The following is a 14,002-nucleotide window of genomic DNA, read 5'->3' as shown; positions in this document are numbered from 1 at the left end:
AACAAAGGAAAGAAGGCCTAAAAAAAAGAAAAAAAAAAACAAATACAGCCACTACATTTAAGAATTTGTAACCTGCAATATAATAAATGTTTATTTTGGGTTTATCATCACTTTAATTAACCACTTCTGGACTGAAAGGATTTGCCCCCTTAATTTTTTGCAATTTGGCACTGCGTTACTTTAACTGGTAATTGCACATACAATGCTGTACCCCAACTAAATGTATGCCCCTTTCTCCCCCCCCCCCCCCCCCCCACACAAATAGAGCTTTCTTTTGATGGTATTTGATCACCTCTGTGGTTTTATTTTTTGCAATATAACAAAAAAAAGTCCGAAAAAAAAATTCCTACTTTTTCTAACCAATAAATTTAATTTTTGTCATGCATTTTGGCTACACGTCTGATAAAAAAATAAGTAGGGATGCACCGAAATGAAAATTTTGGGCCAAAACCGAAAATGCAGGATGCCCTTGGCCGAAAACGACTTTTTCCCCCCAAATAATTTTAAAATAGATGGAACAGGGGCATACACCAAAATCAGGCAGCGACGTACACCTGTCGCTGCCACCCTGTCACAGTATATGTACTGTGATGGGTTGGCAAGTGGTTAATTTAATTACCAATGGTATTTGTATTATGCAGCATGAGGGGGTTAAAGAGGAAGTAAACCCTCCTCGGGAAGTTGTACCTATAGGTAAGCCTATGATAAGGCTTACCTATAGGTACTGTAAATATCTCCTAAACATGTACCGTTTAGGAGATATTTACCTTTAATGCAGCCAGTGACGTCACTGGCGCATGCGCTCTGAAGGAACGGCTGATCGTGCCGTTCCTTCAGAGCCCCATGCCGTGACCGTCGGCTCCCGCACGGGAGTGACATCACCGCGGCTCCAGCCAATCAGATGGCCGGATGCCGCGATCCCAGAAGACGGGCGACTGGACATGTCGCTCGTCATACAGGTGAGGGAGCGGCACGGCGGGGGCTCGTTCTAAGGTAAGTATTTCATAATGAGCTAGTATGCGATGCATACTAGCTCATTATGTGTTTCTCTTGCAGGTTGTAAAAAAAAAATAAAAAATTTAAACGAGTTTACAACCTCTTTAATGTATTGTCACTGCTGCATTAGTGACCGACCAGTGGCAGTTAATTAACCCCTTTGTGCTGCATTAGTGCAAGGAATTTTAGGAAGGACTCAATTCTTCCTGACGCTTTGTATAGCACGTAAGCGTTCAGCAGAGCCAATTGAAATAAGTATACAGACACTTTTGTACCAGCGTCTGGCCTTACGGCAATTAAGTACGGCGCCATCATCTGGTCGTTGGAAGGCCACCCCTCCCATGTTAAGGTTGTATTCGTGGACACAGAGGGGTTTCTCAACAACACCAGTTACCGTTGCAGTTTGGACAGTCGTATCTGCGTGAATGGAGGGCAGACCGAAAACATTCCGTGTGTCCCTCCACTTCACCGCAAGCAATCTGAATCTACAAGCTGTTGGGGGAAGCCCCGGGGATTAGGTTGCACTGTGCCCCATGTGCCAATTGCAAATTCAGAAAGGGGACTAAAATGTGGCACGCTTGTAAAGAAGTGGTCCACGTATAAAAATGGTACCCCTTTCCGAATAAGGGTGACACCAAGTCCCAAACAATCTTGCCGCTGCTCCCCATGTAGTCTGGGCAGTTGGGGGGGCTTAACATTGCTAGCTTTGCCCTCGTAAATCCAGACACTACATGTATATAGTCTGTTGCCCCGTCACAAAGCTTATACATTATCTTGACCCCATAGATGGCACGCTTGCTGGGGAGAAACTATTTGAAAGCAACGCAGACAACTTGTTGGGGCGTACACAAGGCTGCAAACTTTTGGTTGGTTGAAGTGATTTACGAGGGGCTGAATCTTGTGGAGCCGGTCATATCCAGGGTCACCCCTAGGATCACAGAGTTCATTGTCACTGAAGTGCATGAACCGCAGGATTTGCTTGCATCTTGCCCTGGCCATGATAGCAGAGAACACTGGCATCTGGTAAATTGGGTCAGTGGACCAATATGACTGCAACGCGCTCTTTTTAGTAATGCCCATGATGAGGAATAGGCCCAGAAAGGTTTTAAATTCGGAAACAGTGATAAGTTCCATGCAAGTTCTCTGGCAAGGGTCAAATTTGGATGTGCAGCAAAGACTTGATCCGCATACAAATTGCTTCGGTCCACAATAGATCTGTACAGATCTTCCCTGAAAAACAGCTCGTATAAGTCAAGGGAAGTAAAATTGGCTGTTTCCAGTGAATTACGGTTGGCCAGTGAGGGGGGGGGGGGGGGGGGGGGGGGAGTGTATACGAGCGCTGCAGAAGTGGTGGGCTCCCAAAAAGGATTTGCCAGCACATCAGGAAGGACTATGGGCTCTACAGGCCGGTCTTTGAATTCTTGGTGGCTGCGGGACACTACTTGTGCTAGCCACTGCACCAGCTTGAACTGCACTTATGGGACTCGCCACATCACCAAGTGTTACTGCAGTGCTGGTTTGACTATAACCAGGATGTATTAGGCCGCTGGGGCTTGCCAGTCCACCAGAGGGTTGAGCGGCACTAGTACCGACACTCTGCTGCATACGAGTATCCTGCGATTGCTGCACCTCAGCAACAGAAGAACAGAGTCAGAGCCAGGGACCACTACTCCGTCGTCAGAGCCATCTGTCAGGGTGCCACTGCCCTCTACAGGGTCGTATACCAAGCACGATTGTGACAGTGAGGCTTCCCCATCGCTCTTATCCGTCATGCTCAGTATCCTGTAGGCCTCTTCACTAGTGTACCTTTCGGCCAATAAATTTACAGGTACCTAGTGTGACTCACAGGAAAAAAAAAAAAAAAAAAAAAAAAAAGGCACCTGGTTGTCAAGGACTGTTTGAATCACTACGAAAAAAAAAAAAAAAAAAACTGCTAGTGCTAGCAGAGATCAGGCATGACTCTGCTAACGCTGTGGTTGTGTATTGGAAGTGACAGTAATCGGTTGATGGTGCTGGCAGGTGTTGTAGTCGATCGTGCTAATGCTGCGTTTTCGGAACACTAAACTATGGGGGTTGCTAGTATAGTATTGATCCGTTCAGACACTATACCAGTAATGAAGGGGATGTGTGTGTCATTGGCAAAGGGTTAAATATTACTAAATATGCGGCGGGGATCTGAGGCGGTCCTAGATTTGACGCTAACTAGCGTTACGCTAACTGACATCATCTGCGATACCAATATAGTGTTCAGAAAAAAGATCTGTACACTATAAAAGTGACACTGACAGGGCAATGAAGGGGTTAAATATTTGGGGGGGGGTTTGGGTTATGGCGGGTACCCTAAACCTATTTGGGACAGAAACTAACGGTCTTTCACATTAACTGAAGTCACAAGTGATGCTATTACAGTAATCCGTAAAAACCTATATGCTGTATATAATGTGCACTGTGACAGGGAGTGAAATGGTTAACTGGGGGGGGTTTTAAAAAAAAGTGTGCCTACATGTGCTGGTGTCAGTGTAGGGATTTTGTACTCCCTGTTAGATGCGCTCTTCTCTCACACTGGAACCGAAAAGGGCTCCACGAGGGAAGAGAGCATCAGTTCCTGTGCCAGTGTTTACAAAAACAGCTATTGGTTAGAACCGATCACCAGGTCCAAACCAAAGAAAAAAAAAAAAAAAAAAACTGAACCGAATCAGACAACTGCGGGGACGAAGGGCGCGCGACCGACGTAGGGCTACGTTGGTTCACACAGTCAAGCCAGCCTGCCGCAGGAAAATTGTACATTCTACAGGGAATTGGGAACAAGAAGGTGAGTGCATTTTATTGCAGAAGAGACTCTTCTGCAAGGAAAAGCCTGCCTGTAAAATTTTAACATTTTGCCTTTAGTCCACTTTAAAATGATTTCCTTTGGTATGCTAAAAGTGTATGGTAAACACAAATTTAAGCAGCGCTGGCACTCAATAATAAAAATATAAATAACCCTATGTTGTACTTCAAATTAAATATATATAACACTCAATGATAATATATGTTCTAATAAAAAGTGTGAATGGTTATACCAACCATATAAATAGCATTCAATGGTGATAAGAAATAAAGTGCTGAAATTTAGTGAATAAAATCCTTAAATATATATGAAAATTAATTACTGAAAATTGGTGAAAAAAGTCCATAAATATATTGAAATCAACAATCAAGTGAGATAATATAGTCCTTATAGTGATCCCAAGATAAGGTGCTCCAGTGCTGGTAAACAATATAGTGCTCCAAGAGTGAAGGGTGCCCCTCTCAGTTCCCTACTCACCAAAACGCCAATAGTTTGGAGCCTTAGAAATATTGCACATAAGCCTTGGCACCAGGATTCTTAGAAGGATTCCTCCATGCACTTTTCCCTAGATAATCATGGGTCCGCTTGCGCACCCACCATTAGAATAGAAGAAAAAGCCATGCATAGTGAAGTATGTATATGTAAGGTTTAATTGTGCTTGGTAGCCAAATACATACTTACAATGTAACAAATCGTATAGGCAAATACAAAAGCAAGCTTTGTGGTTACGCCGCTCGGCATGCGTTCCATGGGCAGGAAGTAACCAACCGGAAGTGACGTGCCGCTCCGTGCTTGACAGGAAATACGTCAACGCGTTTCGCCGTAAGTTCCGGCGTTTTCAAAGAAGTCTTTGGCTACCAAGCACAATTAAACCTTACATATACATACTTCACTATGCATGGCTTTTTCTTCTATTCTAATGGTGGGTGCGCAAGCGGACCCATGATTATCTAGGGAAAAGCGCATGGAGGAATCCTAAGAATCCTGGTGCCAAGGCTTATGTGCAATATTTCTAAGGCTCCAAACTATTGGCGTTTTGGTGAGTAGGGAACTGAGAGGGGCACCCTTCACTCTTGGAGCACTATATTGTTTACCAGCACTGGAGCACCTTATCTTGGGATCACTATAAAGACTATATTATCTCACTTGATTGTTGATTTCAATATATTTATGGACTTTTTTCACCAATTTTCAGTAATTAATTTTCATATATATTTAAGGATTTTATTCTCTAAATTTCAGCACTTTATTTCTTATCACCATTGAATGCTATTTATATGGTTGGTATAACCATTCACATTTTTTATTAGAACATATATTATCATTAGAGTGTTATATATATATATATATTTAATTTGAAGTACAACATAGGGTTATTTATATTTTTATTATTGAGTGCCAGCGCTGCTTAAATTTGTGTTTACCATTTTCCCTAAGCTTTTCTTAGTGTTGCAGCAGCTGCACCTTATATACACGTTTTCAATTTTACACTTTTCACTTGGAGTTATATATAAAATTTTGTTTTCTAAGAGATCATTCATTAGCGTGGGTTTTAAATTAGTTTTTCACATGCTAAAAGTGTATGTTAGCCCTCATGTCTATTCTTGCTTTGTATGGCAATGACAACGGGAAAGGTTTAAAATACTATATTTGTAGAAAAACTCATCTACTTACCAGGGAGCATAAAATTCCAAAAGTACAGTGTCTTTATCGGCAATAAAACTATCAAAGTTTTCATCTGTTAATGCTATTACATCGCTGTCCTCAACTTCACGCTCATCTGTAGGAATTTCTGAAGGAAAAAAAAAAAAAAAAAAAAGTCATTAACATATCATAGATCTCAGGTCAATAAACACCTTTGCATTTTTGATGCATTTTTTTCTGATTCAATTAAAAGCTGCATTCACACCTTAGAATTTCATGAATGTGTTAAGCATGGTTTTTGTCCCCGTTCAATGAAACTAGCGGAAAATATGTGTTGCACTTTCAATGCCATTTACTATTACACCCCAAACTCAGCAAGCACATGGTTTTTTTTGTAAGTATAAAAATGTGAGAAGCTCAACCCCCAAAATTGTAAATGAGCTACATTGGCACACATAGGGAAGCCCATTGAAGTGAACAGGCTGCCCTTTGCATGCAGTACAAAAAAACACGCATTCACAAAATGCTAGGTTTGAACCTTGCCTCCAACTTGAGCCTTAGAGCTCACGCATACAGGAAGCCATTGCTGCCCCTCTGAAAAGTGGTCTGTAGTGGATGCTTTTCAGAGGTAGTAGAAAAGTGGCTGCCAGGCATTCAGTAGGGGATACAGCCACCTTCTGAATGCCCTCTTTTTTTGATAGCTGAATGGCAGTTTGGCATGTAGATGCCATGCTGCAACTGGCGTCGAAAGGCGGTTTAACCTTAAAGTGCATAAGGGGTTCTTCACTGTAAGAGCGGTAAGGATGTGGAATTCTCTTCCACAAGCAGTCGTATCAGCGGGGAGCATTGATAGTTTCAAAAAACTATTAGATGGGCACCTTAAAGACCACAACATACAGGGGTATACAATGTACGGTTAAAAGCAAACACACACACACACACACACACACATCATAGGTTGAACTGGATGGACTGATGTCTTTTTTTCAACCTCACTAACTATGTAACTATGTAATAAGCCTAGTGTCTGGCTTGTGGTTGAACACCAGCCCCATTCACATGAATGGCCCACAATTGACAGTGATCCTGCCAACCAAAACACAACAGGGGCTATAATTTTTGCTGCTGCAATGTGTACAACCCTGCACCTGCATGCTCTTTTAGGTGGGTGAGTGTTCAGAAAACTGCAGCTCAAACCACCTGTCTTTACCACCCCCAATCACCCATTTGAACGAGGCCCTGAATTCTTATTGCAAGACTTAGAATGCCTGGGCAAAGAATGCCCCTTTTTTCCTGTCGGATCTAACAGTTCTTGTTTTACCATGCCTAAAGAAATAAAAAAAAAAGTGAATAAGGGGGCATTTTTATAAAAGCTTTGAACTGGGCCATGTCCAGAACCAGGCCCAGCTACTGCAAAGGATTGAAGCACAGCACCTCTATTCAGAAATACTCTTTCCCCCCCCCCCCAAGAATACAAGGCAAAAATGTTGATGGTCAACCATCAGTACCGTGTGCAAGAGGCCTACTAGTATTTATTGGTTTATTGGTCTTCTATTCAATGCTCTGACCTAGAGACTGAGGCTTATTTCAGCAAAAAATTTGTCCTTCTCTGTCAGAGGAACAGGTCACATTGTAGGACGCAGAGATAACAGAGCAGGAGGCGAGAACTTCCATTTCTTCCCTGGCCTCCGGTAAGGCATCACTTCCTGACAGCCTTCCCTAGAGGCCCATGGTAGATATCATAGCCCCGGTTATGGTACAAGTATAGGTGAAGGCTTTCCAAGAAGGGAAATAGCCACAGTCCATGTATACTGTAACTAATTCCCAAACCTGACAAGGACCTCACAGATAGTGCTTCTTACCGACCAATATCATTACTAAATATCGATTATAAAATTTTGACAAAAATAATAAAAAACAAATACTTGCCATGCAGCTCAACTCCAATTCTTTGTATAATTCACAAAGTCCGAACAGGATCTATACCTGGCAAGTCAACATCCCTCAAACATAGGACCCAAATTATAGCTCAATTATGGGATTTAAAACCTGGGCATTAGCCTCTCTTTGATACTGCTAAGTTGGGCTGAAACTACTAATGATTAATTTCATAATCGGGGAAAAAAGAAAAAAGAAAAAGACTGAAAATCTGCCAAACAGTGTTTTAGGACAAGACTAGAATAGAACACACGAAAGACCCCCGCTGCTAAAGGCCGATTAGCTTGATACAAGCTACCTGTAACAAGTGCCTGCTGTCATTTGGCCCTACACAAGCAAATTCTTCCTTTAGAAGTTTTTTTTTTTTTTTTTCTTTTCTTTCTTTCTTTCTTTCAAGTAGGTTTGTTCGATTTTCTAATCATTGGTGCTGTCAAATCGTCCTTTGTTTTCTACCACAGTGATGGGAAATTTGAAGGAGCAGAATAGAAAAAAAACTTTTCTCCCTGAACAAATTCCACATTGTATGAATTACATTTATTTTAAAATTGAATGTAAAAGCAAGTGAAATTTTCAAACGGCATTAGTCCATTCATTTAGCATACAAAGAAGTTCTATATGAATTTTCTAAATTAAAAAAAAAAAAATAATAAAAATTGATACGAGTAAGGACAGACATTTAGTAGCAGCATGTTTTTTTTTTTTTATTATTATATTTATCACCTCTCAGCCCCGGTTCACACTTCGGGAAGGCTGCGAATCCGCAGCCTGTTCCCGCATCGCAAACGCACCCCCGGCAGTTCCCACTGCCATATGCGATACGCTGGGGGTGTCAATGTAATCTTAACGACACCCCCAGTTTGATCACATATCGCAGTGCGATCTTGCAGTTCGCACAGGATCGGATCGCACAAGTGTGAACCACTGTGCGATCCGATCCTGATGCGGCTGCCAAAAAGGGTCCTGTGCGTGTTTGCTGCGGGTGCGGTGCAAATTTAGCCATACAAACTGTATGGCTAAACTCGCACCGCACAGCCGATCGCATGTAATGAAGGAGCAGTGCGCTCCGACATTACATGCGAACGCCACAGCAATGTGAACCGAGGCTTAATGGAGAAAAAAAATAAATAAAAATGTAGCCCTGTAGAATACAAAAACAGAAGATAATCACTACTATAAAGGGGTTAAATGGTTTGTAAAGGCTGACTTTTTTACCTTCATGTTACTCTGTGTAGCAGACCCCCCTGATACTTACCTGAGCCCCTATCCTCCTCTTCCGGGGTCTCTGCCCACGCTTCTGGCACCTCCCACCTTTAGATTGCCCCTTTAGCAAGCAGCAAAGTATACTATATAGAGCAGCGATGGCAAACCTTGGCACCCCAGATTTTTTGGAGCTACATTTCCCATAATGCTCATGCACTCTGCAGTGTAGTTAAGCATCATTTCTCCAGCCAGTAAAAGGGAAAAGGTTGCCAGTTAAAAATATGGCTTTGATGCTCAACTCTGAACAGCACATGAGCAGTTTTGGTCCGGAGCTGGGTCGAGACCATCTGAGTGCCTGCTTCAGGGTGTTCAGGCGGCTCAGCGGAGGCGGTGTCGGAGAGTGACATGTGAGGTCATGATGCAAGGGAGTCAAGCAGAGCGGCTGGAGCCTCGTGTTGGGGGTCGGGAGCAAGGCAAGCCAGGAACAGGTTTGTCAGTGCGGTTTTGACTGAAGAGACTACCTGGCATGGAGAGAAACTGTCACTGTGACTCAGGAGAGTACATGTCATTTCTGTGAAGGGTCATCATCTTTGCTGCTGCACACTGCTGTCAGTGTCACAGAAAGTCAAGGTTATGCATCTCCCTGCCCATTCTAATTTCTTGTCCTCCTGTCCCTGAGCTACTTCCTATATCGAAAATAAAGAAAGGTTTTTTTGCCTTAATAACTACCTTAAAAATGATATCACTAAATTGCATTCTGTACTTGTTTGTAGCCTAAATACTAAAATTTGCACTAAAAACCAATTATGTAACACTTGGATAGACCAGTAAAAAAAAAAAAAAAAAAAAAAAAAAAAAAACTTGGCTGTGTCAGTAAATTGGACGGTGTATTGAGCTGTATGTGTGCTGCACTGCATTTCCTGATTTGTAAACAAATAATGTATTCTGTATGCAGGCAAATGGATTATGAAAATAGTGGACAATTATTTTCACAATCAATTATGTAGATTAGTTGCTTCAACCCTACTGCTAAGGTCTTTGATTCTATTGAGTGGCCTTTTCCACAAGCCTTTTTGTGCAGTTTTAGCTTTAGCCCCGGTTCACACTTGTGCGAGTGGGGGGTTCGCATGTAATGTCCGAGCGCACTGCTCCTTCATTACATGCGATCGGCTGTGCGGTGCGAGTTTAGCTATACACTTTGTATGGCTAAATTCGCACCCGCACCAAACTCGCACAGGACCCTTTTTGGCAGCCGCATCAGGATCGGATCGCACAGCGGTTCACACTTGTGCGATCCAATCCTGTGCGAACTGCAAGATCGCACTGCGATATGCGATCAATCTGGGGGTGTCGTTAAGATTACATTGACACCCCCAAATAGCGTTTGAAGGTCTGTACAAACCTTTCTGCTTGACCATTTGTAGCCGGGTGGTAAGGTGCGGTCAACTTGTGTTTGATGTTGTGGGCAGTCAGGAAACCCTGAAACTCCTGGCTTGTGAATTGTGCACCGTTGTCTGTGACAATTTCTCTGGGGTATCCAAACGTAGCAGCGAGATGTAACAGTATGGAAATCGTCATCTTAGTCGTTGGCTGAGTAACAGGAATGACCTCAGGCCACTTTGAATGGGCATCAATAATGATCAAAAAGGTGTGTCCTCTGATCGGGCCTGCAAAGTCCAAGTGTAGGCGAAACCAGGGAACCGTGGGCCAAGTCCAGGGCTGGACGCACCCTCGAGGAGGGTCTCTTGCAGTTTGTGCACATCCAGCACACGCATTCACATATGTCGCGATATCGGAGTCGAGGTTCGGCCACCACACATAGCCTCGGGCCTTTTGTTTCATACGTGTGCCCTCGGGATGACCAGTATGTAGCAATTCCAGAATGTGTCTCCGGAGGGTCTGTGGAACGATCACTCGGTCTCCCCATAAAACACAGTTGCCAGACACAGTTAATTCCAGACGCCTACGGAAGTAAGGCTCATAATCCTGTGTGACAGTTGCAGGCCAACCGTACCGTACCCAGGAGAGTATTGTCTTAAGGAAGGCATCCTTGGCTGTATGGGCTGCTACTTCCCCGGAAGACAGAAAGGACAGGCTGGTGTAACGACAACTCTTGACAGGTGGAGAAGAGTCTGTTAATGTCCTTGTCAGACGGGACATGGCGTCTGCATTAGCCTTGGCATCATGGCTGCGATACTGGATTTTGTAGCTATATGCTCCCAAGAATAGGGCATAGCGTTGAAGACGGGCTGCAGTCGTCTGGGAGATGCCTTTGTCAGGGCTAAAGATCTGAAGGAGTGGTTTATGATCAGTCAGTATGGTGAATTCCCTACCATACAGGTAAAGATGAAACTTCTTAATTGCCCATATGAGTGCCAGAGCCTCTTTGTCAATGTGAGAGTAATTGCTTTCTGCTTTTGTCAAGGACCTGGAGGCGAATGCCACAGGTTTCTCTGACCCATCTGGTAAAACGTGAGATAGTACAGCCCCTAGACCATAGGGTGAGGCATCACAAGCCAAGGTGAGAGGCCTTTGGAGGTCATAGTGCACGAGCATGCGTGACGCCAACAGCTTTCGCTTAGAAACTTCAAAAGCACGTTGGCATGCAGCCGACCAGTTCCATCTGGAGTGTTTCTCCAAAAGCTTGTTTAATGGAAACAAAGTGTGTGCTAGATCCGGCAGGAATTATGTGGTAATAGTTCAGCAAGCCCAGGTATGATCGCAGCTGCTGGACGTTGGTCGGGGCTGGAGCTTTTACTAAAGCATCAACTTTGGCTTCCGTGGTGTGTATAACCTCTGCATCCACAAGGTGGCCACAAAACTCCAATTTAGGTACCATGAATTGGCATTTCGCTAAGTTCACTTTTAGACCCTGCTCTTGGAGTCTGGCCAACACAAGCTCCACGTTACGCTTGTGTTCCTGGTCCGTCAGGCCCGTGATGAGCATGTCATCTAACAGGCACTGTGTGAAAGGAATGTCCGCTAAAATCTCATCCATTTTGCGTTGCCAAATGGCTGGGGCGGAGGCTACCCCAAACACCATCCGATTGTATTCATACAGTCCCTTGTGAGTGTTGATTGTTAGAAACTTGCGGGACGAAGGGTGGACCTCAAACTGTAAATAAGCTTGCCTGAGATCAAGCTTGGTGAACTTTTGACCTCCTGCAAGAGAGGCAAAAATGTCATCTACTCTGGGTAGGGGATACTGGTCTATCTCCAGTTGAGAATTTAGTGCCATGCGGAAATCGCCACAAATGCGCAAGTCCCCATTCGCTTTCTTTACTGGTACAACTGGTGATGCCCACTCGCTGTGCTCTACCTTTGAGATGACACCTTGTTCCTCCAGCCGGCTTAGTTCAGCTTCCACACCTGCTCGGAGTGCGAAAGGTACCGTCCGAGCTTTGAAGAACCTAGACTGGGCATTGGGTTTCAGCCTGAGTCTCACACAGTCATGCTTTATTTTTCCCAAATGGTTATCAAAGACTTGTGGGAATCGCTGTTTCAGGGACTTCACCCATCCCTCTTCATCCCCTGATGGGATGGCCACGGTGTTGCAGGGGTTAATGGCGATGTCTGGCATGCTAAAGTGAGCAATCCAGTCTCTCCCAAAAAAGAGGGGGTCCCCCATGTTCTAGGATATATAATGGCATTCTCTTTGTCTGACCCTTGTAGGATACCTGTACTTTCATGTACCCCAGTGGGTGGAGTATCTGCTTTGAATATGTCTGCAGTTTGATTGGTGTTGGACGGACAGTTGTTCGGATCAGAAGTTTTCTCCATTGTTTCTGGGTGATAACTGAAACTGCTGCTCCTGTGTCTACATCCATCTTGAGTTTCTTTCCTTCCACGGTTACCTCTACAGTCATTGCTGAATGCATATGATGTACGTCCAATCTGTGGAGCAATTCCTCATCCTCTGATTCAGATGACGATGTATATCTTCCCACCATATATGCCTTTGTCCTGGGGTTCAGAGGTTGTTTATTTCGCACTTTCTTACTACGGCAGACTCGTTTCAGATGGCCTGCCTTACCACAATTATGACAGAGCTGATCCTTAAACCGGCAGACTTTGTGATCATGGTCTGTATTCCCACAACGGTAGCAAGCTGACGTCCTGGTTGGTGAGGTTCTATATTTACAGTTAGCTGCAGTTTGCTTGACTGCTGTTCTGAAAACTTCCTCTTTAACCTCTCCCCTTCTACTCTGGGGGTTCAATGCCTCTGTATCTTTCACAGCCATTTCCATCACTGAAGCTATCTCAATTGCCTTTGTAAGGGTAAGATCTTTCTCTGTTAACAGTCTCTTTTGGCTAGACTCACTATTCAGTCCCATGACAAACTTATCCCTCAGTGCAGTCAGCAAATACTCCCCAAAAGAACAGGTTGAGGCTAGTCTGCGAAGGGCGAGCACATAAGCCTTAATATCTTCACCTGGCTGCTGCTGCCGCTGATAGAACCTGAATCTTTCTGCAATCTCTAGTGGTTTAGGCTGGAAGTGATTTCCTAACAGTGTCAGGAGCTCTGCCAAAGTCTTAGTTGCTGGTTTTTCAGGGAAAAGGAGATCCCTAAGAGTGTCATATGTCCTAGCACCAACCAGTGTCAGAAATACTGCTACTTGCCTGTCGCCTGGGATGGCATTTGCACAGAAATATTGTTCTAATCTTTCAATCCAAGAAATCCACGTTGTCTGTTCGCCATCAAATTCACTTAATGTCCCGATCAATGACATTTTGTATTCCTGACAATCCAGAGTTTGTTTTCTTTCTTTCTTTTCTCACACGGATAGTAACCTTGTAAATCCCATCCTCGTCGCCATTGTTATATTCTCCGTGTTGTGAGAGACACAGGACTCTGGTCTGGAACAACGGTTGTTTATTCAGGACTCACTGTACAGCATTACAGGACAGCTCTGCATATCAATACATCTCTACATGTGTCTAAAGATGGCCACTCTTCCCCTTGACCCTTGTCATCACTCCTGGGTGGAGCCAGCCTTAAAGTGACAGTACATGTGAAACCCTTCAGGTATAACAATTTCTACCTGACCTCCTGTGTTCACACTATACAAGGCCAGCTGCTCAGCATAGGAGATGTCAGCAAGGGGACATCACTGAAATAGTGGTGTCTAGGATTCAGCGGCATCAGCCTGCATGCTATCCATGCCTAGAATTACTCATGGAGTCTAGACATGCTTGGTATCCATTTACTCTGCACAACCTCATTTCTGAGTTACCAAAAAAATAGCCAATATTGTTTGTGTGCCCCAAAATTAGGCATTTTGAAGAAAATTTGCGCTTGACAAACTGCTGTGTTAATACCATCCAACATAAAAATTTTGAAACTGCACCATTTTATTTTCCAGTCTCTGCTTTCAGAAAATAGTAATTTTTTGG

The 14,002-nt window shown here is 43.8% G+C and overlaps 1 protein-coding gene across 1 annotated transcript in view; it reads right to left on the bottom strand.

The window, feature by feature from the left end:
• PDIA4 (protein disulfide isomerase family A member 4) overlaps positions 1–14,002 on the bottom strand; it is an 82,873-nt gene that overhangs the window by 61,201 nt on the left and 7,670 nt on the right. Inside the window, exon 2 of the mRNA XM_082259496.1 lies at positions 5,501–5,618. Within this exon, the coding sequence (XP_082115622.1) occupies positions 5,501–5,618 (118 nt within the window). The remainder of the gene's footprint in view (positions 1–5,500; positions 5,619–14,002) is intronic.

The sequence above is a fragment of the Pelophylax lessonae genome, assembly GCF_965119305.1.
Source record: "Pelophylax lessonae genome assembly, chromosome: 5".
Classification (NCBI taxonomy): domain Eukaryota; kingdom Metazoa; phylum Chordata; class Amphibia; order Anura; family Ranidae; genus Pelophylax; species Pelophylax lessonae.
This window is presented reverse-complemented; position numbering and strand designations above follow the sequence as displayed.